Genomic DNA, 26130 nt, shown 5'->3' with positions numbered 1-26130 from the left:
AACGGTGTGTACTAACTTGACCATGACGTCCATGTCCATGCCCTCTATTTATTACCCTTTTAAGTCCCTCTTGTTTTCTTCATTTCCTCAAACCAATTCCATCTGACTCTGTTTTTGAAAATAAATTTCTGGCACTGAATGGCTTCATTGGGGATCATAATCCTCTTAGTGGGTGTTTCTTGGATGGTGTCGTGTGTTAATGGCGATTATGGGGGTTGGATCAACGCGCACGCCACTTTCTATGGTGGCAGTGATGCATCTGGGACAATGGGTTTGTTTTGGGTTATGTTAATGATGCCAATTAGTAAGAATTCAATGGTTTACTAATGTTGTTTGTTTGTTGTTGTTGTTGTTGTAACAGGGGGGGCTTGTGGGTATGGAAATTTATACAGCCAAGGGTATGGAACCAACACTGCAGCGCTAAGCACGGCGCTATTTGACAATGGCCTTAGCTGTGGCGCTTGCTTTGAGCTGCGCTGTGTCAACGACCCACAGTGGTGTATTCCAGGCACTATTGTTGTCACTGCCACTAACTTCTGCCCTCCTGGCGGCTGGTGCGACCCTCCCAACCACCATTTCGATCTCTCTCAGCCTATCTTCCAACACATTGCCCAATATCGTGCCGGAATTGTCCCCGTGGCTTACCGCAGGTACTCCTGTGGTGTAACTCATAAAGATTACTTCAAAATTTTAATTATAAACGTGAATTTTGCAGGGTAAGGTGCAGAAGAAGTGGGGGGATAAGATTTACAATCAACGGCCATTCATATTTCAATTTGGTACTAGTGACCAACGTGGGGGGTGCCGGGGATATACATTCAGTAGCGATTAAGGGTTCGAGGACCCGATGGCAACCCATGTCGAGAAATTGGGGCCAAAATTGGCAGTCCAACTCTTATCTGAACGGACAGAGTCTCTCCTTTCTGGTGACAGCCAGCGACGGGCGACAAGTGCTGTCCTACAACGTGGCTCCCTCCGGCTGGTCCTTCGGACAGACATACGTGGGCGCACAGTTCCGCTATTAATTCAACCTTTTTACGTATACATGCATATGCTGATATCTACCAAGCGAGCGAGCGAGAGAGAAAAAAAAAAAAAAAAAAAAAAAATTAAAACAGAATCAAGAATATTCCAATCCCCCAAATTCCAAAAAGGGTTTTTATGATTTAAAAAGATTCCCCTTTTTGGTTTTGTAGCTGTTCAGTTGATGGGGTTGAAGGGTTTGTTTGTTTGGCTGCTGAATTATAATATAAAACAATATATATTTCCCTATATATATAATTAAATAATTAAAAAGAATAATAATATTTTGTTCCTCTGTTTTTTCTGCACTTCCCCGTCCATTTCTCTTATTAAATATATATATATATATATATATATATATATTATTTTTTTGGTTGGACAATGAAAATTCAACGTCAGCTAATTTAGGAAATGATCTTGAGTTTATAAACAATGAATACTCTCTCCATTGTATGAGGCATTTTGGAGAAGCCAAAAGCAAAACAACTCGAGCTTATGCTCAAAGTGGACAAGATCATACCATTGTGGAGAGTTGTGTTCGTCTAACATGGTATCAGAGTTATGCCCTAAACTTAGTCATGCCAATAGATTGGTAAATCCTCAAATGTCGAACAAAGANGACTAAGACTTCAAAGGAGTCAGCCTTGATTAAAGGGAGGCATACTTTGTTCGAGGGGAGGTGTTGGTTGATAAAAGTCCCAGGCCTCCTCGAAGACAGTAAAAAATAACTAAGACTCTAAAGAAGTCGAGCCTCGATTAAGGGGAGGTGTACTTTGTTCGAGGGGAGGTGTTGGATGATGAAAGTCCCAGGCCTCCTCGAAGACAGTAAAAAATAATTAAGACTCTAAAGGAGTTGAGCCTCGATTAAGGGGAGATGTTGAATGATGAAAGTCTCACCTCGAATAATTTAGGGAATGATCATAGTTGAGGCTTCCATTGGTACGAGACCTTCTGGAAAAGTATAAAGCAAAACCATGAGAGTTTATACTCAAATGAACAAACCATTGTAGAGAGTCTGTTCGTCCAACTATATATATATATATATAAATCAATATTTACGAAAAATTGTAAGCACCGACACTTATTATAAGAGTTGGTATAAGGAACAAAGTAATTGGATTATATATAAAAATTACAGAGATAAATAGGATGGGCCAAAATTTCAAAGCCATTTACGCCCAGAAAACAAGAACACGAAGGGGCAAAAGGCTTGAATTTCGACCACTATGAGAAATTAAATAAATAAATAAATTAATTAATAAACAGCAGACTCCATTAATTTAACAAATTCCTGAAAATCAATTCTGCCATCGTTGTCCTCATCAAACTTGTTAATCATCCTCCTGCAATTCTGAATCGCCTCTCCTTCTTTGAACCCCAAAACGCATAGCACTCTCTGCAACTCATCACCGTCGATGAACCCATCGCTATTAACATCAAACACATCGAAAGCTTCCTTCACCTCCGCCGCACTCGCCGCCGTTTGATCGAAAATCCTACACATCTCTTCCATCGACCCAACAACAGGAAGCGATTCCTCCGTCTCTTCCTCCCACGAAAGCCCCAATTCCCCCATCACCCATTTCATTTCCTCTCTGCTAACCCTCTCGCCGCCCTCTTTCCTCTGTTCCGATTTAGCCGTTTCAGAAGCCGGTAAACTCTATCAAGTTTATGCAAAACTGTACCTCACACTATTGAGGACATATTCTATTTATATTGGCAAAAGATTAACTAATAGATCCGATTTCATAGGAAACTAACGAAGTAAGCCTATTCTTATGGCATGACTAACTTCAAGCTATTCTAATGGATTGACCAATTCTAACAGTCCCCTTCAATCCCAACAAGTCTTGTACATGTTGAGATTGTTACAATGTGTAGTAAAAGGAGTTTTAGACAGTGGTTTTGTCAGGATATCAGCTACTTGATCACTTGATGAAATGAACCGAACTTCCATTGCTTTACGTGCTACTTGTTCTCGAACAAAATGAAAATCAACTTCAATATGTTTCGTTCTAGCATGAAATACTGGATTTGAAGTTAAATATGTAGCTCCGAGGTTGTCACACCAGAGGCGAGGAGCCTTTGATTGATACACGCCCAGTTCCTTCAGTAATGACTTGATCCAAATCATTTCTGCAGTAAGATTCGCAATGGCCTTGTATTCTGCTTCGGTGCTTGATCTTGACACTGTAGCCTGTTTTCTGGAACTCCATGAGATTAGATTTGCTCCAAGAAATACAGCAAAGCCGCTAGTTGAACGTCGATCATCGGGACAACCAGCCCAATCAGCATCAGAAAACCCCGACAACATCATGGTTGATTTCTGAATTTTCACTCCTAATGCTAGTGTGCCTTTAACATAACGAAGAATTCTCTTCACAGCACCCCAATGAGCATCAGTAGGTGTATGAAGATATTGACACACTTTATTGACAGCAAATGCCAAATCAGGCCTAGTCATTGTCAAATATTGTAGTGCTCCCACTGTACTTCTGTATTTGAATTGTTCTTCAGCTGATAAGGGTATTCCTTGTTCTCTGAATAATTTTTCAGCAGAACCCATTGGTGTAGACATAGGTTTGCATTTTTCCATGTTTACTCTTTTCAACAAATCTAAGGCATATCGTCTCTGTGACAGTATGATACCATCTCGTGTTTTCTTGACTTCAATACCCAGAAAATACTCAAGACCACCCAAATCTTTTACTGCAAAATCTATTTTCAATTTCTGAATCAACCTTTCGGTTGCTTGATCAGAGGAGCTCACAATAATTATATCATCAACATAGATGAGCATATAGATAGTTATCTCTCTGTTTTTGAGAATAAAAAGAGATGAATCAGCTACTGAAGCCTTGAAGCCTAACTCAATAAGTTTTCCAGTCAACCTTGAATGCCAAGCTTTTGGGGCTTGTTTCAGGCCATAAAGGGCTTTCTTGAGCTTGCATATGTAATTCTTTGGTTTGGCTGAGTCTTGAAATCCTGGTGGTTGTCGCATGTACACTTCCTCTTTCAGAATTCCATGCAAAAATGCATTTTGGATATCAACTTGTCTCATATTCCAGCCCTTGGTTACTGCTAGCGAAAGAATGACCCTGATTGTTGACGGTTTGATCACAGGGCTAAAAGTATCAGTGTAATCAACACCAAATCTTTGCTTGAATCCTTTGGCAACTAATCTTGCTTTTAATCTTTCAACTGACCCATCTGCTTTTCTTTTCACTTTATACACCCATTTACTATCAATGAGATTTATTCCAGGTTTGGGTGGAACTAGATCCCAAGTGGCATTTCGTTTTAGCGCTGAGAGCTCATCATTCATTGCTCCTCTCCATCTTGGATGTTGCATGGCTTCCTGCAGGTTTCGAGGTTCAGTAGCAGTCTCTATGATCGGAGTTGTGATAGTTACAGCGCTTGCGAATTTTCTTGAGGTTTCTGAATATCTGATAGTTCCATCAGTGAATTGTTTAGCTTGTACAATGTTATTTCTCAACCTTGTTCGCATTGGATGTTGACTAGCTGCTTCAGTTGGTTGATCAGACACATGTTCATGAGTTTGGTTTTGAGCATTGATCGAACTGCTCTCAGCTTCATATTCTGCAATTTCCTCTGAACTTCTTGTATTATCTGCAGAAGATAAGCTGACACCAGACAAGTTGTCACTAGCAATATTATCAGTTTGACCATCATTCATATGGGAATTACTAACAACTGGTTCAATATCTGTAAGAGCATTTTCAGTGTAAAAACTAGCAAGTTTGGCTAAGGCTGGAAGTAGAACAGGATGATGTGGATTTGTGGTTTTGTTTGGTGGCTTAGATTCTTCAAAAGGAAAAATATTTTCATCGAAAACCACGTCTCTAGAGATGTAAATACGTCCTGTACTTCTATTTAAGCATTTATATCCCTTATGAGAAGAACTATAACCCAAGAATATACATCTAGTAGTTCTGAAACTCAGTTTCTTGTTGTTGTAAGGCCTTAAATTAGGCCAGCAAGCACAGCCAAACACCCTAAGCATGGAGTAGTCTGGACTTTTACCAAACAATTTATGAAGTGGTGTGTCTTGTTGTATGGTTCGGCTGGGCATTCTATTTATAAGAAAGCAAGCTGTGTTGAAAGCTTCATCCCAGTAGGATAGAGGCATGTTGGCTTGAGCGAGTAAAGCAAGGCCAGTTTCTACAATGTGTCTGTGTTTTCTTTCGACTAACCCATTCTGCTGGTGTGTGTGAGGACAGGAGATATGATGTTCAATGCCTGTGGATTTGAAATAATTGTGTAACCGATGGTATTCACCCCCCCAATCTGATTGGACGGAGCGAATTTTGGTATTTAGCATAGTTTCAACATGTTTTTGAAATTGAAGGAACACAGACTCAACATCAGATTTGCATCTCAGAAAGTAAATCCAAACATAACGACTAAAATCATCAACAAAGGAAACATAATATTTGGAATTATTTACTGACGCAATGGATGGACCCCATACATCAGTGTGAATTAATTGAAGGGGTGCTGTAGATACATGCTGAGAAGAACCAAATGGCAATTGATGTGCTTTCCCTAATTGACAAGCATTACAAATTGAGGAAGAGGGAATATTAGTATCTATAGCTAAATTATTATCTTGTAGAATTCTAATGGTAATTGGAGATGCAGGGTGCCCTAGCCTTCTGTGCCATTGTTCTTTCGAAAGTTTGGCTGTCAGCAAGGCTTGACTGAAATTATGCGGTAGAACGTATAGGCCATTCTTACATCTACCGTGGAGCAGGAGTTTCTTCGTGACTCGGTCCTTAACCAAAAAATAGTTTGGGTGAAATTCTACAACAGCATTATTATCAGATGCTAGTCTTTGTACTGAAATTAGGTGCTTATTGATTTTAGGAACATATAGGATATGTTTCAGAACAAGAGATGAACCAGAAATTAATGAATTCCCAATATGAGAGATAGACAAACCTGCGCCATTTGCAACCTGAATTTGGTCGGTGCCAGTGTAGCGTTCTCTGGTGGTAAGCCTCTCTAGGTCATTGGTGATATGATCTGTGGCTCCAGTGTCAACATACCAGTTTGTGTCACTAGTGTATCCACTTGTTGCCAAAGCTGCTTGTTTGAGATTATTTTCGGCTTGATATGCCTGATCAAATCTGTGCCAGCATTGCAAAGCATCGTGATTGGGCTTACCACAAATCTGACAGACAATGCCTGAGCTGCTTTGTGTCTTTGATGGTTGACGTCCAGGATTGTTCACAGTACGCCTTGATTGTCCATGACCACTATTTAACTGACGACTACGACCGCGACTACCTCGACCTCCATTGGCACCTCCACGAATGGATATCCTATTGACATTGTTAGCAGATGAAAGTTGCTCAAATGTACCCTTACGCAAGTGCCGCATCTCATAGCTCAGCATGTGAGCATACACGTCGCTGACAGTGTATACATCTGTTCTGGTTGTAATGCTTGTGACTAGAGGATCATAATCTGGACCAAGTCCTTGCAGCATGTAGGCGATGAGTTCTTCATCCTCTATTCGCTTGCCAATGGCAGCAAGTGTATCACCAAGATGTTTTACTTTACGAAAGTAGTCAGCAATTGTCATGTCCTTTTTCTGGATAGTAGAGAGTTCCATACGGATCTGCATTGCTCTTGCTCGAGATGTGGAAGCAAATTGTCGCTCCAGCGTAATCCAGGCTTCTCGTGCAGTGGTGATTCCAACCATCGTGCTGAGAACCTCCTCAGTGACTGATGAGTTGATGAGGCTGAGTACCAGCTGGTCCTGGGGGTACCAGACTGTGAACTCAGGGTTGATGATAATTTTGCGATTCCCTGTTTCTTCACTTGGTTCAACGGCGATCGTCTGGCTTGGTGCAGGCATGGATCCATCCACAAAACCAACAAGGTTTTGGCTACGCAAGTAGGGAAGGATTTGGGTAGACCACAGTAGATAATTTTCTTGTGTAAGCTTAACACTAATCACCTGACTGATCGACGGAGAAGACATTGTGTTGATTGGGATTGACATGTCTAACAGCAGAGGCTATGGATCTCGTGGATCTTATTTCTGCTCTGATACCATATCAAGTTTATGCAAAACTGTACCTCACACTATTGAGGACATATTCTATTTATATTGGCAAAAGATTAACTAATAGATCCGATTTCATAGGAAACTAACGAAGTAAGCCTATTCTTATGGCATGACTAACTTCAAGCTATTCTAATGGATTGACCAATTCTAACAAACTCCACTGCTTTCGTTTTCCGGTAGCGAAGGCGTAGAGCCAAGAGCCCAGTTTCTGAAAACGAAAGCAGTCGATCATTATAAGGAATCGGAAAGAGGGGTTTGCTTGGATTGTGTTGCCGTCCATCGAAACGTTGCAGAGACCAAACTCCTCCGGTGATTGAATGAGGGGTTCAATCGGATGCGTGGGGTATTTGAAGCCCTGTTTGCGCGTAATGGTTTGAACGATCAAGGAAACAGAGGAATTGGGGTTTGGTATAAAGTCAAAAAGACGTTAAATTTAATTACAGAAATGTTGAATCAATGGTGAGGCCGTTGCAACCAGGAAGGTTCGTTTCATAATTGCGGCCTTTCTGGGAAATTGTGTGTGGATTTGGTAATTATGTTGGACAAAATGGTCAACCAATTCATTTTTTTATTACATTTTTAATTATATTCTTTGTCTTCTTCTTCTTTCCACTAAATTGGCGGCCAAATTATATTAAATAACAAATTAATTATACTATAACTCCAAAAGCTTAATAAATAGTTGAATAAGGAGAGAGTTTTAAAGTTCAAGGTCCATGCTAGTGCATGGTTTATAATTTATACGAGAACAATACTTACTGTGTTCCAGCTCATTACATGGACTACACTTAAACTTAGAGTACACGGTGTTCAACTCATTACATACACTACTCTTATACTTAGAGTACACTGTGTTCAACTCACACATACTACTCTTATACTTAGAGTACACTGTGTTCACCATATTACATGGACTACACTTTAATAGAGTGAGGTCCTCCAGGAATGTTAGCTCCGGGTGGGCGGTAGTCTGCTACGTCAACCATCTTTCTTGATTTCTCGTCCTACAAAAAATAACATAATAATTAAACACACTTCACACAAAATCCAACCAACACTCTAGTCAATGTTAAGCTCATTGCATGGATTACATTTGAGAAGTGAGGTCCTCCAGGAATGTTAGCTCCTGGTGGTCGGTAGTCCGTTACGTCAACCATCTTTCTTGATTTCTCGTCCTACAAAAAAATAACATAATAATCAAGCACACTTCACACAAAATCTAACCAAAACTCTTCTCATTGTTAAGCTCATTGCATGGATTACATTTGCGAAGTGAGGTCCTCCTGGAATGTTAGCTCCTGGTGGTCGGTAGTCTGTTACGTCAACCATCTTTCTTGATTTCTCGTCCTACAAAAAAATAACATAATAATCAAGCACACTTCACACAAAATCCAACCAAAACTCTTCTCATTGTTAAGCTCATTGCATGGATTACATTTGCGAAGTGAGGTCCTCCAGGAATGTTAGCTCCCGGTGGTCGGTAGTCTGTTACGTCAACCATCTTTCTTGATTTCTCGTCCTACAAAAAAATAACATAATAATCAAGCACACTTCACACAAAATCTAACCAAAACTCTTCTCATTGTTAAGCTCATTGCATGGATTACATTTGCGAAGTGAGGTCCTCCTGGAATGTTAGCTCCTGGTGGTCGGTAGTCTGTTACGTCAACCATCTTTCTTGATTTCTCGTCCTACAAAAAAATAACATAATAATCAAGCACACTTCACACAAAATCTAACCAAAACTCTTCTCATTGTTAAGCTCATTGCATGGATTACATTTGCGAAGTGAGGTCCTCCTGGAATGTTAGCTCCTGGTGGTCGGTAGTCTGTTACGTCAACCATCTTTCTTGATTTCTCGTCCTACAAAAAATTAACATAATAATCAAGCACACTTCACACAAAATCTAACCAAAACTCTTCTCACTGTTAAGCTCATTGCATGGATTACATTTGAGAAGTGAGGTCCTCCAGGAATGTTAGCTCCCGGTGGTCGGTAGTCTGTTACGTCAACCATCTTTCTTGATTTCTCATCCTACAAAAAAAAAAACATAATAATCAAGCACACTTCACACAAAATCCAACCAAAACTCTTCTCATTGTTAAGCTCATTGCATGGATTACATTTGCGAAGTGAGGTCCTCCAGGAATGTTAGCTCCCGGTGGTCGGTAGTCTGTTACGTCAACCATCTTTCTTGATTTCTCGTCCTACAAAAAAAAAACATAATAATCAAGCACACTTCACACAAAATCCAACCAAAACTCTTCTCATTGTTAAGCTCATTGCATGGATTACATTTGCGAAGTGAGGTCCTCCAGGAATGTTAGCTCCCGGTGGTCGGTAGTCTGTTACGTCAACCATCTTTCTTGATTTCTCGTCCTACAAAAAAATAACATAATAATCAAGCACACTTCACACAAAATCCAACCAAAACTCTTCTCATTGTTAAGCTCATTGCATGGATTACATTTGCGAAGTGAGGTCCTCCAGGAATGTTAGCTCCCGGTGGTCGGTAGTCTGTTACGTCAACCATCTTTCTTGATTTCTCGTCCTACAAAAAAAAAACATAATAATCAAGCACACTTCACACAAAATCCAACCAAAACTCTTCTCATTGTTAAGCTCATTGCATGGATTACATTTGCGAAGTGAGGTCCTCCAGGAATGTTAGCTCCCGGTGGTCGGTAGTCTGTTACGTCAACCATCTTTCTTGATTTCTCGTCCTACAAAAAATAAAACATAATAATCAAGCACACTTCACACAAAATCCAACCAAAACTCTTCTCATTGTTAAGCTCATTGCATGGATTACATTTGCGAAGTGAGGTCCTCCAGGAATGTTAGCTCCCGGTGGTCGGTAGTCTGTTACGTCAACCATCTTTCTTGATTTCTCGTCCTACAAAAAATAAAACATAATAATCAAGCACACTTCACACAAAATCCAACCAAAACTCTTCTCATTGTTAAGCTCATTGCATGGATTACATTTGCGAAGTGAGGTCCTCCAGGAATGTTAGCTCCCGGTGGTCGGTAGTCTGTTACGTCAACCATCTTTCTTGATTTCTCATCCTACAAAAAAAAAACATAATAATCAAGCACACTTCACACAAAATCCAACCAAAACTCTTCTCATTGTTAAGCTCATTGCATGGATTACATTTGCGAAGTGAGGTCCTCCAGGAATGTTAGCTCCCGGTGGTCGGTAGTCTGTTACGTCAACCATCTTTCTTGATTTCTCATCCTACAAAAAAAATAACATAATAATCAAGCACACTTCACACAAAATCCAACCAAAACTCTTCTCATTGTTAAGCTCATTGCATGGATTACATTTGCGAAGTGAGGTCCTCCAGGAATGTTAGCTCCCGGTGGTCGGTAGTCTGTTACGTCAACCATCTTTCTTGATTTCTCGTCCTACAAAAAATAAACATAATAATCAAGCACACTTCACACAAAATCCAACCAAAACTCTTCTCATTGTTAAGCTCATTGCATGGATTACATTTGCGAAGTGAGGTCCTCCAGGAATGTTAGCTCCCGGTGGTCGGTAGTCTGTTACGTCAACCATCTTTCTTGATTTCTCGTCCTACAAAAAATAAAAATAATAATCAAGCACACTTCACACAAAATCTAACCAAAACTCTGCTCATTGTTAAGCTCATTGCATGGATTACATTTGCGAAGTGAGGTCCTCCTGGAATGTTAGCTCCTGGTGGTCGGTAGTCTGTTACGTCAACCATCTTTCTTGATTTCTCGTCCTACAAAAAATTAACATAATAATCAAGCACACTTCACACAAAATCTAACCAAAACTCTGCTCACTGTTAAGCTCATTGCATGGATTACATTTGAGAAGTGAGGTCCTCCTGGAATGTTAGCTCCTGGTGGTCGGTAGTCTGTTACGTCAACCATCTTTCTTGATTTCTCATCCTACAAAAAATTAACATAATAATCAAGCACACTTCACACAAAATCCAACCAAAACTCTTCTCATTGTTAAGCTCATTGCATGGATTACATTTGCGAAGTGAGGTCCTCCAGGAATGTTAGCTCCCGGTGGTCGGTAGTCTGTTACGTCAACCATCTTTCTTGATTTCTCGTCCTACAAAAAATAAACATAATAATCAAGCACACTTCACACAAAATCCAACCAAAACTCTTCTCATTGTTAAGCTCATTGCATGGATTACATTTGCGAAGTGAGGTCCTCCAGGAATGTTAGCTCCCGGTGGTCGGTAGTCTGTTACGTCAACCATCTTTCTTGATTTCTCGTCCTACAAAAAAATAACATAATAATCAAACACACTTCACACAAAATCCAACCAAAACTCTTCTCATTGTAAAGATCATTGCATGGTTTACATTTGAGTAGTGAAGTCCTTCAGGAATACTAGGTCCCATTGGTAGATAGTCGTTTACGTCAACAATCTTACTTGATTTCTCGTCCTACAAAAAAATAAGATAACAATCAAGCACACTTCACACAAAATCAAACCAAAACTCTGCTCATTGTTAAGCTCATTGCGTGGATTACATTTGCGAAGTGAGGTCCTCCAGGAATGTTAGCTCCTGGTGGTCGATAGTCTGTTACGTCAACCATCTTTCTTGATTTCTCGTCCTACAAAAAAATAACATAATAATCAAGCACACTTCACACAAAATCCAACCAAAACTCTTCTCATTGTTAAGCTCATTGCATGGATTACATTTGCGAAGTGAGGTCCTCCAGGAATGTTAGCTCCTGGTGGTCGATAGTCTGTTACGTCAACCATCTTTCTTGATTTCTCGTCCTACAAAAAAATAACATAATAATCAAGCACATTTCACACAAAATCCAATCAAAACTCTTCTCATGTTAAGCTCATTGCATGGATTACATTTGAGAAGTGAGGTCCTCCTGGAATGTTAGCTCCTGGTGGTCGGTAGTCTGTTACGTCAACCATCTTTCTTGATTTCTCGTCCTACAAAAAAATAACATAATAATCAAGCACACTTCACACAAAATCCAACCAAAACTCTTCTCATTGTTAAGCTCATTGCATGGATTACATTTGCGAAGTGAGGTCCTCCAGGAATGTTAGCTCCTGGTGGTCGGTAGTCTGTTACGTCAACCATCTTTCTTGATTTCTCGTCCTACAAAAAAATAACATAATAATCAAGCACACTTCACACAAAATCCAACCAAAACTCTTCTCATTGTTAAGCTCATTGCATGGATTACATTTGCGAAGTGAGGTCCTCCAGGAATGTTAGCTCCTGGTGGTCGGTAGTCTGTTACGTCAACCATCTTTCTTGATTTCTCGTCCTACAAAAAAATAACATAATAATCAAGCACACTTCACACAAAATCCAACCAAAACTCTTCTCATTGTTAAGCTCATTGCATGGATTACATTTGCGAAGTGAGGTCCTCCAGGAATGTTAGCTCCTGGTGGTCGGTAGTCTGTTACGTCAACCATCTTTCTTGATTTCTCGTCCTACAAAAAATTAACATAATAATCAAGCACACTTCACACAAAATCTAACCAAAACTCTGGTCACTGTTAAGCTCATTGCATGGATTACATTTGAGAAGTGAGGTCCTCCTGGAATGTTAGCTCCTGGTGGTCGGTAGTCTGTTACGTCAACCATCTTTCTTGATTTCTCGTCCTACAAAAAAATAACATAATAATCAAGCACACTTCACACAAAATCCAACAAAAACTCTTCTCATTGTTAAGCTCATTGCATGGATTACATTTGCGAAGTGAGGTCCTCCAGGAATGTTAGCTCCCGGTGGTCGGTAGTCTGTTACGTCAACCATCTTTCTTGATTTCTCTTCCTACAAAAAATAACATAATATAATCAAACACACTTCACACGAAATCCAACCTTAACTCTGCACTCATTTACCTTTAGTGAACCAAACAAGCTTGCATCTTTCACGCCTATTCCCATCGCTTCTGCGCCATATGCTTCAAACATGTCCAACAAAGGTTAGTAAGTCAATAAGATGGCATGAACATACGAGAAGAATGTGAGGAAACAAGGACGAAGATTACCAGGAGACAGCACGAGTAGGAGAAAGCATGAAAGGAGGAGCACTGACATAGGTGTATTGCTACCCATTTCTTGGAGAGGATTATCCAAATGGATCGAGTTCGATAACACAATGAAACTGCTTGGTCCTTCACACTTCATATCAAACCCTATTTATAACGTCCAATTATAACGTACCATGCAACTTGTTTTCTATTACCATATATATTCATGGGGAGGTACATTGCACCCACAATATTTTATATATTTATGAAAATAAAATCCCCGTAAACTATTACATGCATTGGCTACGCGCTTGAAAATTAATAATTGATAATCGCATAACCTATTTCAACGATAATTCGATATTATCAATACTTTAGATACTTTGTTCAATATAAAGAATATAAATGAATATGGATTATATAATAAGAAACTCAATTTATTTTAAATTTATCCATATAAGGTAGTTAAAATGACATATTTGTTATTTTTAGTGATCCAAAGAACTAGAATGTTGGATAGGCATTTTGCAGTGTATTAATTGTAGTCTTCTCTGCATTAATTGTAGTCTTCTCTGCATGGATTACACTTGGAATCAATTTGAAAAACACAGAAATTTATGAAACGATTAAATGAATCTGAAAACATCATTAATAATAATTAATTACATGAATTAAGAATATTAATTAATTAATTAATAATGGAGGTAAAGAAAAAAGAGGTGGGCCAAGGCCCATGGAGTGACCCACCAAATCATTCAAAGCCCATAAGCCCAAGGAAGTATATTTTATTTCATTTTATTTCAGTATATAAAAAAATTAGTTGGTAGATCGTATCTTATTTACTATTTAAACCTACAGATCACTCTCTCCCTTCTATTTGATTCTTGATTTTGTGTGTCGGTTCTTTGGGTTTAATTTGTTTCTGGATACATTTTTTTGCACCCATTAGTTCTTTGATTTTGTCCACTTTGAATATAAGCAATCATGACTTTGTTTTCGGCTTCGTAATAGAGAGACTATTATTAATTATAAACTCATGATCATTCTCTAAATTATTTGAGACTTTCATCGTCCAACAAAAACAACTCAGTAAAAAAAGAATATGATCTGTGTTTGATTGAATCGGGNCTCTGCTCAATGTAAAGATCATTGCATGGTTTACATTTGAGTAGTGAGGTCCTCCAGGAATATTAGGTCCTGTTGGTCGATAGTCGTTTACGTCAACCATCTTTCTTGATTTCTCGTCCTACAAAAAATAACATAAGAATCAAACACACTTCACACAAAATCNCTCATGATCATTCTCTAAATTATTTGAGACTTTCATCGTCCAACAAAAACAACTCAGTAAAAAAAGAATATGATCTGTGTTTGATTGAATCGGGTAGTTTAACCGCGGTTGGATTGGAATTTGGTTTGAGATGGTCTATATCCCATACTCGATCCCGGTCTGCAAGTCGGTTGACCAACCAACCATTATGGGTTTGTATTGCCGTCCATTGAAACGTTGCAGGGACCAAACTCCTCTGGTGATGGGACGAGGGATTTGGTAATTACGTTGGGCAAAGTGGTCAACCAATTCATTTTTTTATAATATTTTAAATTATAATCTTCTTCTAATTGCACCTAAATTCGCGGCGAAATTATATTAAATAATAAATTAATTATACTAATCTAATGTAATGTATATAGAGGAGAGTAATTAAAAACTAGTTGAAAAGCTTAATGAGTACTTAAATAAGGATTAAAATTAAAGTCCATCTGCCTGCATGAATTATTATACTTGAACATAAAGATAGAACAACACTTATAATGCGTTGTTCTGCTATTACATGGATTACACTTTAATAGAGTGAGGTCCTCCAGGAATATTAGGTCCGGTTGGTNCAAATACACTTCACACAAAATCCAACCATAACTCTCAACTCATCTACCTTTAGTGAACCGAACAAGCCTGCATCTTTCACGCCTATTCCCATCGATTCTGCTCCATATGCTTCAAACATGTCCAACAAAGGTTAGTAAGTCAATAAGATGGCATGAAAATATGAGAAGAATGTGACAAAACAAGGAAGAAGAGTACCAGGAGACAGCACGAGTAGGAGAAAGCATGAAAGGAGGAGCACTGACAGAGGTGTAGAGCTACTCATTTCGTGGAGAGGATTATCCAAATGTGTTGAGTTTAATAACACAATGGAACTGTTTGGTCCTTCACACTTCATATCAAACCCTATTTATAACGTCCTCTCGTAACATACCATGCAACTTTCTTTCTATTACCATATATATTCATGGGGAGGTACAGTGCACCCACAATATTTTATATATTTATGTAAAAGAATCCGTGTAAAATTACCAAATATAATTTGTAAAAGTAAACGGAGTAGATAAGATTTAAAACCATGCGTCGGCTAAGCTTGAAGAATAAAATCACATACCCTATTCCAACAATAGTACGATATAAGTTTTACACGTATAAATAAAAGAAATTATATAACTTCTTTATATTTATTTTATAAATAAGATAAATGAATATGAATTATAGTGATTTAAAGAAGTAGAAGGTTAGAAGGGCATTTTGTAGTGTATTAGTTGTAAGTCTTCTCTGCATGGATTACACTTGGAATCAATTTGGAAAACATAGAAATTCACGTAACGATCAAATTGTTAGGATTGATATCAGTTGTTAGCTCTGATATCAATTGTTAAGATCACTCAACGACACACACTCGATCAAGATGAACACAAAGAACGAAAAAAAAAAATACAAAGAAAGTATATCGGCTAAAAATTTTATGTTGATGACTTGAAGCATGTACAGAAAATGGGAGAAAGTACAACACTACTGGTATACATATGGTTTTAATTTACTAAATCTAGCTCATATAATCTAACAAATATATCTTCCTGTCAAATTTTTACCAAATATCTACTATATATTTCTGTCTCACTTCTAAATATATTTATAAATAACATATCTTTCTTCATATATCATGAATAATAATTAATTATTACATGTCTTAAGATTATAATAATCCTTTAAATTAGAATATTAATTAATTAATTAATTAATAATGGAGGTAAAGAAAAAAGAGGTGGGCCAAGGCCCATAGAGCGTCCCACCAAATCATTCCCACATCATGAAAGGAGAAATCCGAAGCCCATAGCGTTACAAATTAATGAATTTAGGAAAGAAAAAAAATAACAAACTCAAAAATTAACGGCTAACTGAATTGGTTGTTATATGCCATGCTGCTTGATTACGAGCATACAATGGAGTTCTTGATTCCTTTAAAGAAGCTTTAGAGGATAACCCGAACAAGGATATCTCATCACTTTAGCTAATAGTCTTATGTTGTGTTTGTGAAGATCTTGTTTACGATCAAGTAGAAGCCGTTGGAAGTGAAAATAGGTCGACTTGTTCTTCTAATAGGGGCATGTGCCAAAGATCGTTGTTAGTGATAGTGGAGAGAGATCTTTTAACTTTAGAGCTTGCTCATTGTCTAATTATTCCATCACTGAATCGTGTAAAGATGTGAAAAGAAAATACGAACATCTTGAGCATGCCACCTTTGAGCTTTGGTGAGAAATTTGAAGATGCTTATAACGTAGTCTTGATGTTGGACGATCGAGAACAGTTTGTCAACCACAATTCTCAGTTTAGGAGAATGATTAAGCAATTCAAGACCCAGATTGAGATTATGAGGCTACTTGTTGGTGACGGAATATTGATTGCTCGCCACAAACATCTTGATAATGAATATGTTCTTGGTGAATCAGGTACAATTGTGATAGATACTAAAAATTAAAATTTTTGAGATGTGGGCTTAAAATGATGATATATTAATTTCAATTCATCCGAAGTTCTCTATTCCAATCTCGTTCACTTCTGTTCTTCCTCTTCTCTTGCTCTGATACCATGTTAAGGATGAGATACAGAAGTCGACTTTGCTCTCTTCTTTTGTTCCATTGAAACGTTGCAGAGACCAAACTCTTCTGGCGATAGAACGCGGGATTTAGTAATTACGATGGACAAAGTGGTTAACCAATTCACTTTTTATTACATTTTTAATTATATTCTTCGTCCTCGTCTCCTTCCCACTAAATTCGCGACCAATTTATATTAAATAATAATTAATTATAGTATGAGTCGAAAAGCTTAAGTTAAGGTCCATGCACACGCATAGATTATTATTATATTTAGACACATAGAGACAACAACACTTAGAACATACATTTCAACTCATTCCATAGAAGGAAAGAGAGAGGCTTAAGAGAGTTATAGTAGTTATAAACAGCGAAAGTAGGATCCCTCCACGAAACGACGAGTTCGAGTTCATGGAAAAGTGGCGTGTAAGGGAGGTCCTCCAGGAATATTAGCTCCAGTACTTGGATAGTCCTTTACGTCAACAACCAACTTTCTTGACTTTCCAACCTACACAAAACAAAAACAACATAACAATCAAACACACTCGACACAAAATCCAACCAAAACTCTGAACTCATTTACCTTTGTCGGACCAAACGAGCCTGCATCTTTGACGCCTATTCCCATCACTTCTTCGCCTTTTGCTTCAAACATGTCCAACAAAGGTTAGTAAGTGAATAAGATGACATGAAAACATGAGAAGAATGAGAGAAAACAGAGTACCAGAAGACAGCAAGAGAACAAGAAAGCATGAAAGGAGAAGCATTGACAGAGCTCTAGAGGTACCCATTTTTGTGAGCCTTCCAAGTGCGGATCATACCCAATTTATAATGTCCGACCATGCAACTTTGTTTGTTGGTATTATCACATATATTCATGAGCAGTTATAACGCGTCGAGAGAATCGGTTATAATCGCATAATCTATCTCCACGACAATACGATATTATCCATTATATTAACTCTTATTTATATTAAAATTGAAAATAGCATTTTTTTTAAAGAGTGAAATTCAAATATTCATAGTGATCTAAAGAACTAGAATGGTGGAAGAAGGTTTGGATAAGGTATACATAAATTGGTAGAGTTAATGAGAAAGTCGAGGCATTTTGCATTGTATCAGTTCAAGTCCTCCCCGCATGGATTACACTTGGAATGTGGTCGGAAAACACGTATATTCATGGAAACATGAAATGAATCTGAATATGTTATAAATAATTATTAATTACATCAAATCATGTCTTAACATTATAATAATCCTTTAAACTATAATATTAATTAATTAATAAGGGAGGTAATAAAACTCTGAAATTAATTGCACTATAAAAACAAGACAACTCGTTAAAGAAATAGACATGATTAAATTAATGGTCTAAGCTAACCATTTTAACCCTAAAGAAATGGTCTAATATGACCGGTAGAATATGATCTGTGTTTGATTGAATCGGGTAGTTTAACCGCGGTTAGATTGGAATTTGGTTTGAGATGATCTATTTCCCAAACTCGATCCCGGTCTGCAAGTTGGTTGGCCAACGAACCATTATAGGTTTGTATTGCCGTCCATTGAAACGTTGCAGAGACCAAACTCCTCCGGTGATGGGACGAGGGATTTGGTAATTACGTTGGGCAAAGTGGTCAACTAATTAATTTTTTTTATAATATTTTTAATTATAATCTTCTTCTAATTGCACCTAAATTCGCGGCGAAATTATATTAAATAATAAATTAATTATACTAATCTAATGTAATGTATATAGAGGAGAGTAATTAAAAACTAGTTGAAAAGCTTAATGAGTACTTAAATAAGGATTAAAATTAAAGTTCATGCGCGTGCATGAATTATTATACTTGAACATAAAGATAGAACAACACTTATAATGTGTTGTTCAGCTATTACATGATCACACTTTAATAAAGTGAGGTCCTCCAGGAATATTAGGTCCTGTTGGTCTATAGTCGTTTACGTCAACCATCTTTCTTGACTTCTCGTCCTACAAAAAATAACATAAGAATCAAACACACTTCACACAAAATCCAACCAAAACTCTGCTTAATGTAAAGCTCATTGCATGGTTTACATTTGAGTAGTGAACTCCTTCAGGAATACTAGGTCCAAATGGTAGATATTCGTTTACGTCAACCATCTTTCTTGATTTCTCGTCCTACAAAAAATAACATAAGAATCAAACACACTTCACACAAAATCCAACCAAAACTCTGCTCTCTGTAAAGCTCATTGCATGGTTTACATTTGAGTAGTGAGGTCCTCCAGGAATATTAGGTCCTGTTGGTCGATAGTCGTTTACGTCAACCATTTTTCTTGATTTCTCGTCCTACAAAAAATAACATAAGAATCAAACACACTAAACACAAAATTCAACCAAAACTCTGCTCACTGTAAAGCTCATTGCATGGTTTACATTTGAGTAGTGAGGTCCTCCAGGAATATTAGGTCCTGTTGGTGGATAGTCGTTTACGTCAACCATCTTTCTTGATTTCTCGTCCTACAAAAAATTAACATAAGAATCAAACACACTTCACACAAAATCCAACCAAAACTCTGCTCACTATAAAGCTCATTGCATGGTTTACTTTTGAGTAGTGAGGTCCTCCAGGAATATTAGGTCCTGTTGGTGGATAGTCGTTTACGTCAACCATCTTTCTTGACTTCTCGTCCTACAAAAAAATAACATAAGAATCAAACACACTTCACACAAAATCCAACCAAAACTCTGCTCACTGTAAAGCTCATTGCATGGTTTACATTTGAGTAGTGAGGTCCTCCAGGAATATTAGGTCCTGTTGGTCTATAGTCGTTTACGTCAACCATCTTTCTTGATTTCTTGTCCTACAAAAAATAACATGAGAATCAAACACACTTCACACAAAATCCAACAAAAACTCTGCTCAATGTAAAGCTCATTGCATGGTTTACATTCGCGTAGTGAGGTCCTCCAGGAATATTAGGTCCGGTGGGTCGATAGTCTGTTACATCAACCATCTTTCTCGATTTCTCGTCCTACAAAAAATAACATAATAATCAAACACACTTCACACAAAATCCAACCATAACTCTCAACTCATCTACCTTTAGTGAACCGAACAAGCCTGCATCTTTCACGCCTTTTCCCATCGATTTTGCTCCATATGCTTCAAACATGTCCAACAAAGGTTAGTAAGTCAATAAGATGGCATGAAAATATGAGAAGAATGTGAGAAAACAAGAAAGAAGAGTACCAGGAGACAGCACGAGTAGGAGAAAGCATGACAGGAGGAGCACTGACAGAGGTGTAGAGCTACCCATTTCTTGAAATGGATTGAGTTCGATAACACAATGAAACTGCTTGGTCCTTCACACTTCATATCAAACCCTATTTATAACGTCCGCTGATAACGTACCATGCAACTTTTTTCTATTACCATATATATTCATGGGGAGGTACATTGCACCCACAATATTTTATATATTTATGAAAAAAATCCCTGTTTTGTAAAAGTAAACATAAGAGATAAGATTTAAAATGCTTGAAAAATAAAATCACATCATCTATTTCAATAATGATACGATATTATCGATATTATCCGTATTATCAATAATGGAATAGACTTTTAGAGGGGCATTTTGCAGTGTATTAGCTGAAAGTCTTTTGTGCATGGATTACACTTGGAATGAATTTGGAAAACACTGAAATTCATAAAAACATGAAATGAATCTGAAAATATCATGGATAAAAAAGAATCTAGATAATAATTAATTATATGTGAGATTATAATAATCCTTTAAATTAGAATATTATTTAACTAATTAATAATGGACGTAAAGGAAAAAGAGGTGGGCCAAGGCCCATGGAGTGGCCCACCAAATCATTCCCACATCATGAAAGGAGAAATCCAAAGCCCATAAGCTGAAGGGAGTAGCCCTCCTTGCAAGCTTTCCTTCATCCTCTGACTTTCCCCATTGCCATTTCCCAAAATTTTCAACCTTTTTTTTTCTTTCTTTTTCATTTTCTTGTTCGTTTTCCTTCAGAGATGTGGCTTCGAACCTCCAAATCACGCTCTCTCCACTCTTTGCTTCTTCATTTTGTGCCTCCGTTTCTTTGGTTTTAATCTGTTCTGCCCCCATTAGCTCCTTTGTTTTTTTGGGTTTAATCGCGCTTTCGATTCGATTGAGGAGTTGGATTGGTTTAGGCGCCGACAAATTTCTGGTTTTTTTTTTTTTTTTTTTTTTTTTTTTNTGGTAATACCCTCTTTTCGATTTGGATTTCCCCCCTGAGTTGTTCGATCTGATATCGGGGTCTGATTGATTGCTGGAGATGATCTGTGTTTGATTGAATCGGGTAGTTTCAATCGCTGTTTGATTGGAATTTGGTTTGAGATGGTCTATTTCCCATACTCGATCTCGGTCTGCAAGTCCGTTGACCAACCAACCATTATGGCGAGTTCAGTGAATTTAGCCGATTCGAGTTTCAAATCCAGGAACAAGAAGATGACTCCCTCATCGACTTGTTCGAAATTTCCCGTTTGTCATCGGTCTCGATCGGCCGTCATCGATATTGTGATTTTGATTGCTGTCGTTGGTGCTTGTGGGTTTTTGTTATTCCCTTATATGAAGCTTCTTATTGTTGAATCCCTCGAGATTTTCGGTGCGATTCTGTATTTAATGGGAGATGAAGTCTCTCGTGCTCCTTGGATTTATGGATCCATTGGACTTGGGATTTTCTGTGCTTTATTAGCTGCTTGGGTTGTTTTAATATGCACGAGCAGGAAATGTGGAAATCCCTATTGCAAGGGGCTTCGAAAGGCGGCTGAATTCGACATCCAATTGGAGACGGAGGAGTGCGTGAAGAACTCTACTCCATTGGTTAAAAATGGCGTGAAGAAGGGGCTTTTTGAATTGCCCCGTGATCATCACCGCGAGTTAGAAGCTGAACTTAAGAAGATGGCACCTCCTAATGGAAGGGCAGTGCTCATATTTCGAGCAAGATGTGGCTGTTCTGTTGGTAGGTTGGAAGTTCCTGGGCCTAGGAAGCAGCTGAAGAAGATCAAGAAATAGTAGTATTAATAATCAATATTGTTTAAAGCTTATAGATAGGATATCATTACAGGTTTACTCAGTATGCAGAGAAGAATTTTCTTATTCTTGTGGAAAAAGATTAAGAACGTTCAATGTCTCTAAATAAGCTCATGGCAGACAGGTGTAAGGAACATATACAGTTTTCAAGTAGGGAATATACAATCCTTGTTGCATCATCTCGATGTGCTCTCTTATTTCCATATGTCCTGCTGCTATTTACTTCTTCAATCCATTTGTTTTGTCTTTTTTTTATGTTCATACTCATGAATTACACTTCTAGTTGAAACATATGCATGTTGGTGATCACGGTAGTATTATCAGACGATTCGAGTATTGTGTGGCTATGTGTGATTGTTAACTTGCAAATGGAAGAAGATCAGGCCTCTCCTCTAGATTTAGAGTCCTTGATGGATTACTTTGATTGTTAACTTGCAAAATATTAGTACCTGGCTTGTTTCATAACTCGTGGTCTGTTGCATCAGTGTCTGCTCGTCTCGTTTCGATATCCCTAAGACGACATGGCTTTGTTTGATAGTATTTCTTTATTAGGCTTTCTGAAAGGTATGGTGTAGTCATTGTTACAAGGGTGAAGACAAGCTATGTTAACAGTTGTAGATATAGCATTTCTGCTGCTGCTGCTGATACCAACCATCCTAATCATAGTAAAGAGCAGGTAGTGTTCTTCTTTTACTTTCTGAGCTTGCAAGTCCTGATGAGTCTTTTATCTCGAACCTATATGCTTTCCTTTCTACGTTGTGATGTCCCACATTGGTAAGGGTGTGGAAACCTTTCCCAAGCAGACGGCTTTCAAAGCCTTGAGGGGAAGCCCGAAAGGGAAAGCCCAAAGAGGACAATATCTGCTAGCAGTGGATCGGTAGAATCCATGTTTCATGTACTAAAATTCTCTTATTCTCTTCACTTTTCTAAGAACTGAAACTCAGGTCATTCATGCCCGTCTTGAGAGAAGCTTTGATCAATATGCCATGCCTCCATCTCTATTACCCTCCTATCTGGATTTTCTGCCCATCACTTTCTACATATTAGTTCACAAGAAGCTGTTTATAAATGTAGATTTGATGATGCACCGAAGATACTGCAGCATATTGCTTCTCTACTATCAAAGCTCATATTAAATGGCTGGCAAACTCCATATGGGTCTATGTTCTGTGAAAGCTCTGGACTGATGTGCATCCAACTTAGGTTTTAGAACTGCTGCAATCTGGGCTGGTGTAACTGAAAGGGAATCAGGCATCCTCCCTTCCATGACTTGTAGGGAAGAACGGACGAAAAGGGAAGAAATTTGATGCCCAGATACAACACCAGAATGCATTTTAATGAGATCGAAACATTTGTATGCAGGATTATAGGTCATTCTTGTAGCATCTTCGAAAGAAAGTTGGTTCGTTGCATTTCGAGTAGTTTGTTACTGAACTGAACTCCTTCCTTGACTTCCCTCCCGAGAGTTATTCGTGCACCTTGACATTTGAGTTTAATCGGGTAATGATTGAATCCAACTACAAAATGAAATATGTTATTGAAACTTTTAAAATTTTAATTATTTTCGAGAAACAATAGATAATTATCAATTTAGCCTGAGTGATAGAGATGATCTTTAGCTATAAAAATTGAGTTCTTTTTCAAAAAAAATGGATGATTTTTATTTTTTTTATTTTTTATTGAATGGAGAAAAATCGGAGGCTATATTGATAAAAGCAAGACGTAAAAGCCCGGGTTCGCTGTTGAGAAGAAGCTAAGTATCAACCAGCAGAGTGGCCCTGGGCGGAGTACTCGATGGTGTCCTCGCTTTAGAATGCAGTTTCATCCTTTGAATCAACCGCGTTTTCTCCTTCCGGTCTTTGTAATTCATCCAATTTCAGGAGATTCGTCAGCTTCCTAATCTCTCGAGGTAACTTCCCCAACCTCCGCCATTCTAGATTCGACGAACCTCTTTCAAAACTATGTTTATGATCGGCTTCAATGTAGCTCCACATCGTACGTAATTCACAAGAAAATTACGTAATTCACTTTTCGTTTGAACTAGGGCTACGGCCACAACCCGAACCTAAAACCTTCGGAAGTCGATCCGGACAGAACCTGGTTTTATGTAAGAGATACCGAGATGCACTTGAGATCTTTGATATTTTTGAGCTAGAGGACGGTTATGATGTTGGTAATAGCACGTTCGACACGAATTAATGCGTTTTTTTGGCTTGTAATCTGTAAGAGGGGGTGAGGAGGTTGTGTAATTACATGATTGACAATGGATTTGAACCCGATCAATACATGAGGAACAGGATTGTACTTATGCATGTGAAGTGCCGGATGATGGTTGATGCCTGTAGACTGTTCAATGAAATGCTCGAAAGGGATGCGGCTTTGTGGAATACCATAGTTTCCAGGTATGTGGACTCTGGAAATTACGAAGAGGCGTTTGGGCTGTTCATCATGATGTGGAACGAGTATTCTAATTGTACTTCAGAGCAAACGTCATTGCAGATTGTGCAGAGCCATCGCGTTTGTGGTGACTGCGATTCTGCGATCAAGCTGATTGCTAAGATAACCAAACGTGAAATTGTGATCAGAGATGCTAGCAGATTCCATCGTTTCAGAGACGGGAGTTGCACTTTTGGAGACTAATGGTGATGCTGGTAAATCTCTGTCGCTTTCTTTTGTTTTTTCGTTTATTTTTGTAGGAACGGGTAATGTCTCTTCCATTCAATAGACATGATTACCTTTCTTTTTCAAGGGGTTATAATGAAATGAATCCATGGCGTACTCGTCCGAAACTTACATTGTGTTCTTCAACTTTTCTACAATTTCTCTATAGGAAGGTCCAGATAACTGCTAGAATTTTAATATCAATGGGTGCCCTGAAATTTGAACCTGGCTTATCTGAAAGAACAGAGAAGAAGAGGGATTTTCGTACCAATCAAACTTTTCATGAATTGATTCATTATTTACAACTTCAGAACTTGCCAAATCCCAGAAGAAACAAAAAAAAAAAATCATCACTGTCCCGATTTGCACATTTGAAGCCGAGGTTGTGCAGCAAATAATAAAACAATGACACTTCCAGAAAAAAAACCTATGGAATCAAAAACTAGTTGAAAAAGGACGAAAATGAAAATGACGAAGAATCTTCAGAACTCGGATCTTGTTCTTGCGTTGATGAGGCGTCAACTTCGACCGTAATTTCATCGTGAGATTCCGAATCGGAGTCCCCCGATCCATGCCCCAAGCCCGATTCCACCGATTCTACATCCATTGGTTCACCGTCGTTAACCCATAGATTCACTACAACCACTCGGCCTTCGTCTCCTTCCATATCTTCATCATCGTCCTTCTTCCCTTCCTGATCGTCCACCGGCATCGTGAACCGACAAATCGGACACGTTCCACGAACCCTCAACCATTTCTCAATACAATCCGAATGATACAGATGTTTGCAAGGCATCTCTCTCGCCTCCGCCCCAACTTCAAATCCGTCCAAGCAAATCGCACAATCCATCCCCAATTCCGTAATCCCGACTCTCGGCATCGCATCGATCGAAGCCTTAGATGCAGGCAACGGCCCGGATTTCTCCGACAAGTCGCGGAGAAAAGACTCAAGAACATGACCTTCAAAAACGACGACCGTTCGGGCAGCATGATCGAGAACGACGATCTGGTTGAGGTGCGATCCAGGGGTGGTTCGGGCAAGGCCAAGCAGAAAGGGGAGAAGCATAGAGAGGCTGCGAGGCGGGGGCAGCGACGGCGGAGGAGAGGAAGAAGAGTCGGAATCGGACATGGTGGGTATGAGAGAAACTAGAAAGATGGGAAGAAACAGCAGAGTCAGAGACGAAAGGGAGTAATATATGAAAGAAGAAAGAAGGCGGCCATGGCGAAGAGAGATGAGAAGATTCTGGAAGATAATAGTTTGCTGATATGACGATCAGGTCAGGGCGTACGTAGGCACGGTGACCGACTTGACGGGCCACCACCGGACG

The 26130-nt window shown here is 38.6% G+C and overlaps 4 protein-coding genes, 1 long non-coding RNA gene and 1 other non-coding gene across 6 annotated transcripts; 3 read left to right on the top strand and 3 right to left on the bottom strand.

Moving 5' to 3' along the window:
* On the top strand, positions 1 to 1115 carry LOC111808079 (expansin-A10-like). Its single transcript, XM_023693873.1, has 3 exons — positions 1 to 271; positions 362 to 650; positions 716 to 1115. The coding sequence occupies exons 1-3, from the start codon at positions 139 to 141 to the stop codon at positions 1023 to 1025; spliced, it is 732 nt and encodes a 243-aa protein (XP_023549641.1). The 5' UTR covers positions 1 to 138; the 3' UTR covers positions 1026 to 1115.
* Positions 1116 to 6429: 5314 nt separating this feature from the next.
* Positions 6430 to 6565, bottom strand: LOC111809480. The gene has a single exon (XR_002817249.1). It is a non-coding gene; the product is annotated as a small nucleolar RNA Z247 (small nucleolar RNA).
* Positions 6566 to 8016: 1451 nt separating this feature from the next.
* On the bottom strand, positions 8017 to 20417 carry LOC111808231 (titin-like). The gene is made up of 37 exons (XM_023694093.1): positions 20308 to 20417; positions 20159 to 20220; positions 20006 to 20089; positions 19835 to 19918; positions 19663 to 19746; positions 19491 to 19574; positions 19320 to 19403; positions 19149 to 19232; positions 14307 to 14390; positions 12687 to 12770; positions 12515 to 12598; positions 12343 to 12426; positions 12171 to 12254; positions 11999 to 12082; positions 11828 to 11911; positions 11656 to 11739; positions 11484 to 11567; positions 11312 to 11395; positions 11140 to 11223; positions 10968 to 11051; positions 10796 to 10879; positions 10624 to 10707; positions 10452 to 10535; positions 10279 to 10362; positions 10107 to 10190; positions 9934 to 10017; positions 9761 to 9844; positions 9589 to 9672; positions 9417 to 9500; positions 9245 to 9328; positions 9072 to 9155; positions 8900 to 8983; positions 8728 to 8811; positions 8556 to 8639; positions 8384 to 8467; positions 8212 to 8295; positions 8017 to 8124 (listed from the first exon to the last, which is right to left on the bottom strand). Exons 1-37 carry the CDS (start codon positions 20372 to 20374, stop codon positions 8035 to 8037), a joined length of 3075 nt encoding a protein of 1024 aa, XP_023549861.1. The 5' UTR covers positions 20375 to 20417; the 3' UTR covers positions 8017 to 8034.
* A 570-nt stretch (positions 20418 to 20987) lies between these two features.
* LOC111809460 (uncharacterized protein At5g19025-like) lies at positions 20988 to 22338 on the top strand. The gene has a single exon (XM_023695925.1). It carries the CDS (start codon positions 21446 to 21448, stop codon positions 22121 to 22123), a length of 678 nt encoding a protein of 225 aa, XP_023551693.1. The 5' UTR covers positions 20988 to 21445; the 3' UTR covers positions 22124 to 22338.
* A 1519-nt stretch (positions 22339 to 23857) lies between these two features.
* Positions 23858 to 24943, top strand: LOC111809399. The gene is made up of 2 exons (XR_002817225.1): positions 23858 to 24050; positions 24186 to 24943. It is a non-coding gene; the product is annotated as an uncharacterized LOC111809399 (long non-coding RNA).
* Positions 24944 to 25244: 301 nt separating this feature from the next.
* On the bottom strand, positions 25245 to 25931 carry LOC111809326 (E3 ubiquitin-protein ligase RNF181-like). Its single transcript, XM_023695768.1, has one exon. It carries the CDS (start codon positions 25929 to 25931, stop codon positions 25245 to 25247), a length of 687 nt encoding a protein of 228 aa, XP_023551536.1.
* Positions 25932 to 26130: the final 199 nt, after the last annotated feature.

Source organism: Cucurbita pepo, chromosome LG13 (genome assembly GCF_002806865.2).
Source record: "Cucurbita pepo subsp. pepo cultivar mu-cu-16 chromosome LG13, ASM280686v2, whole genome shotgun sequence".
Taxonomy (NCBI): Eukaryota; Viridiplantae; Streptophyta; class Magnoliopsida; order Cucurbitales; family Cucurbitaceae; genus Cucurbita; species Cucurbita pepo.
Note: the sequence above shows the minus strand (reverse complement) of the source record. Positions and strands in the feature narration are given on the sequence as shown.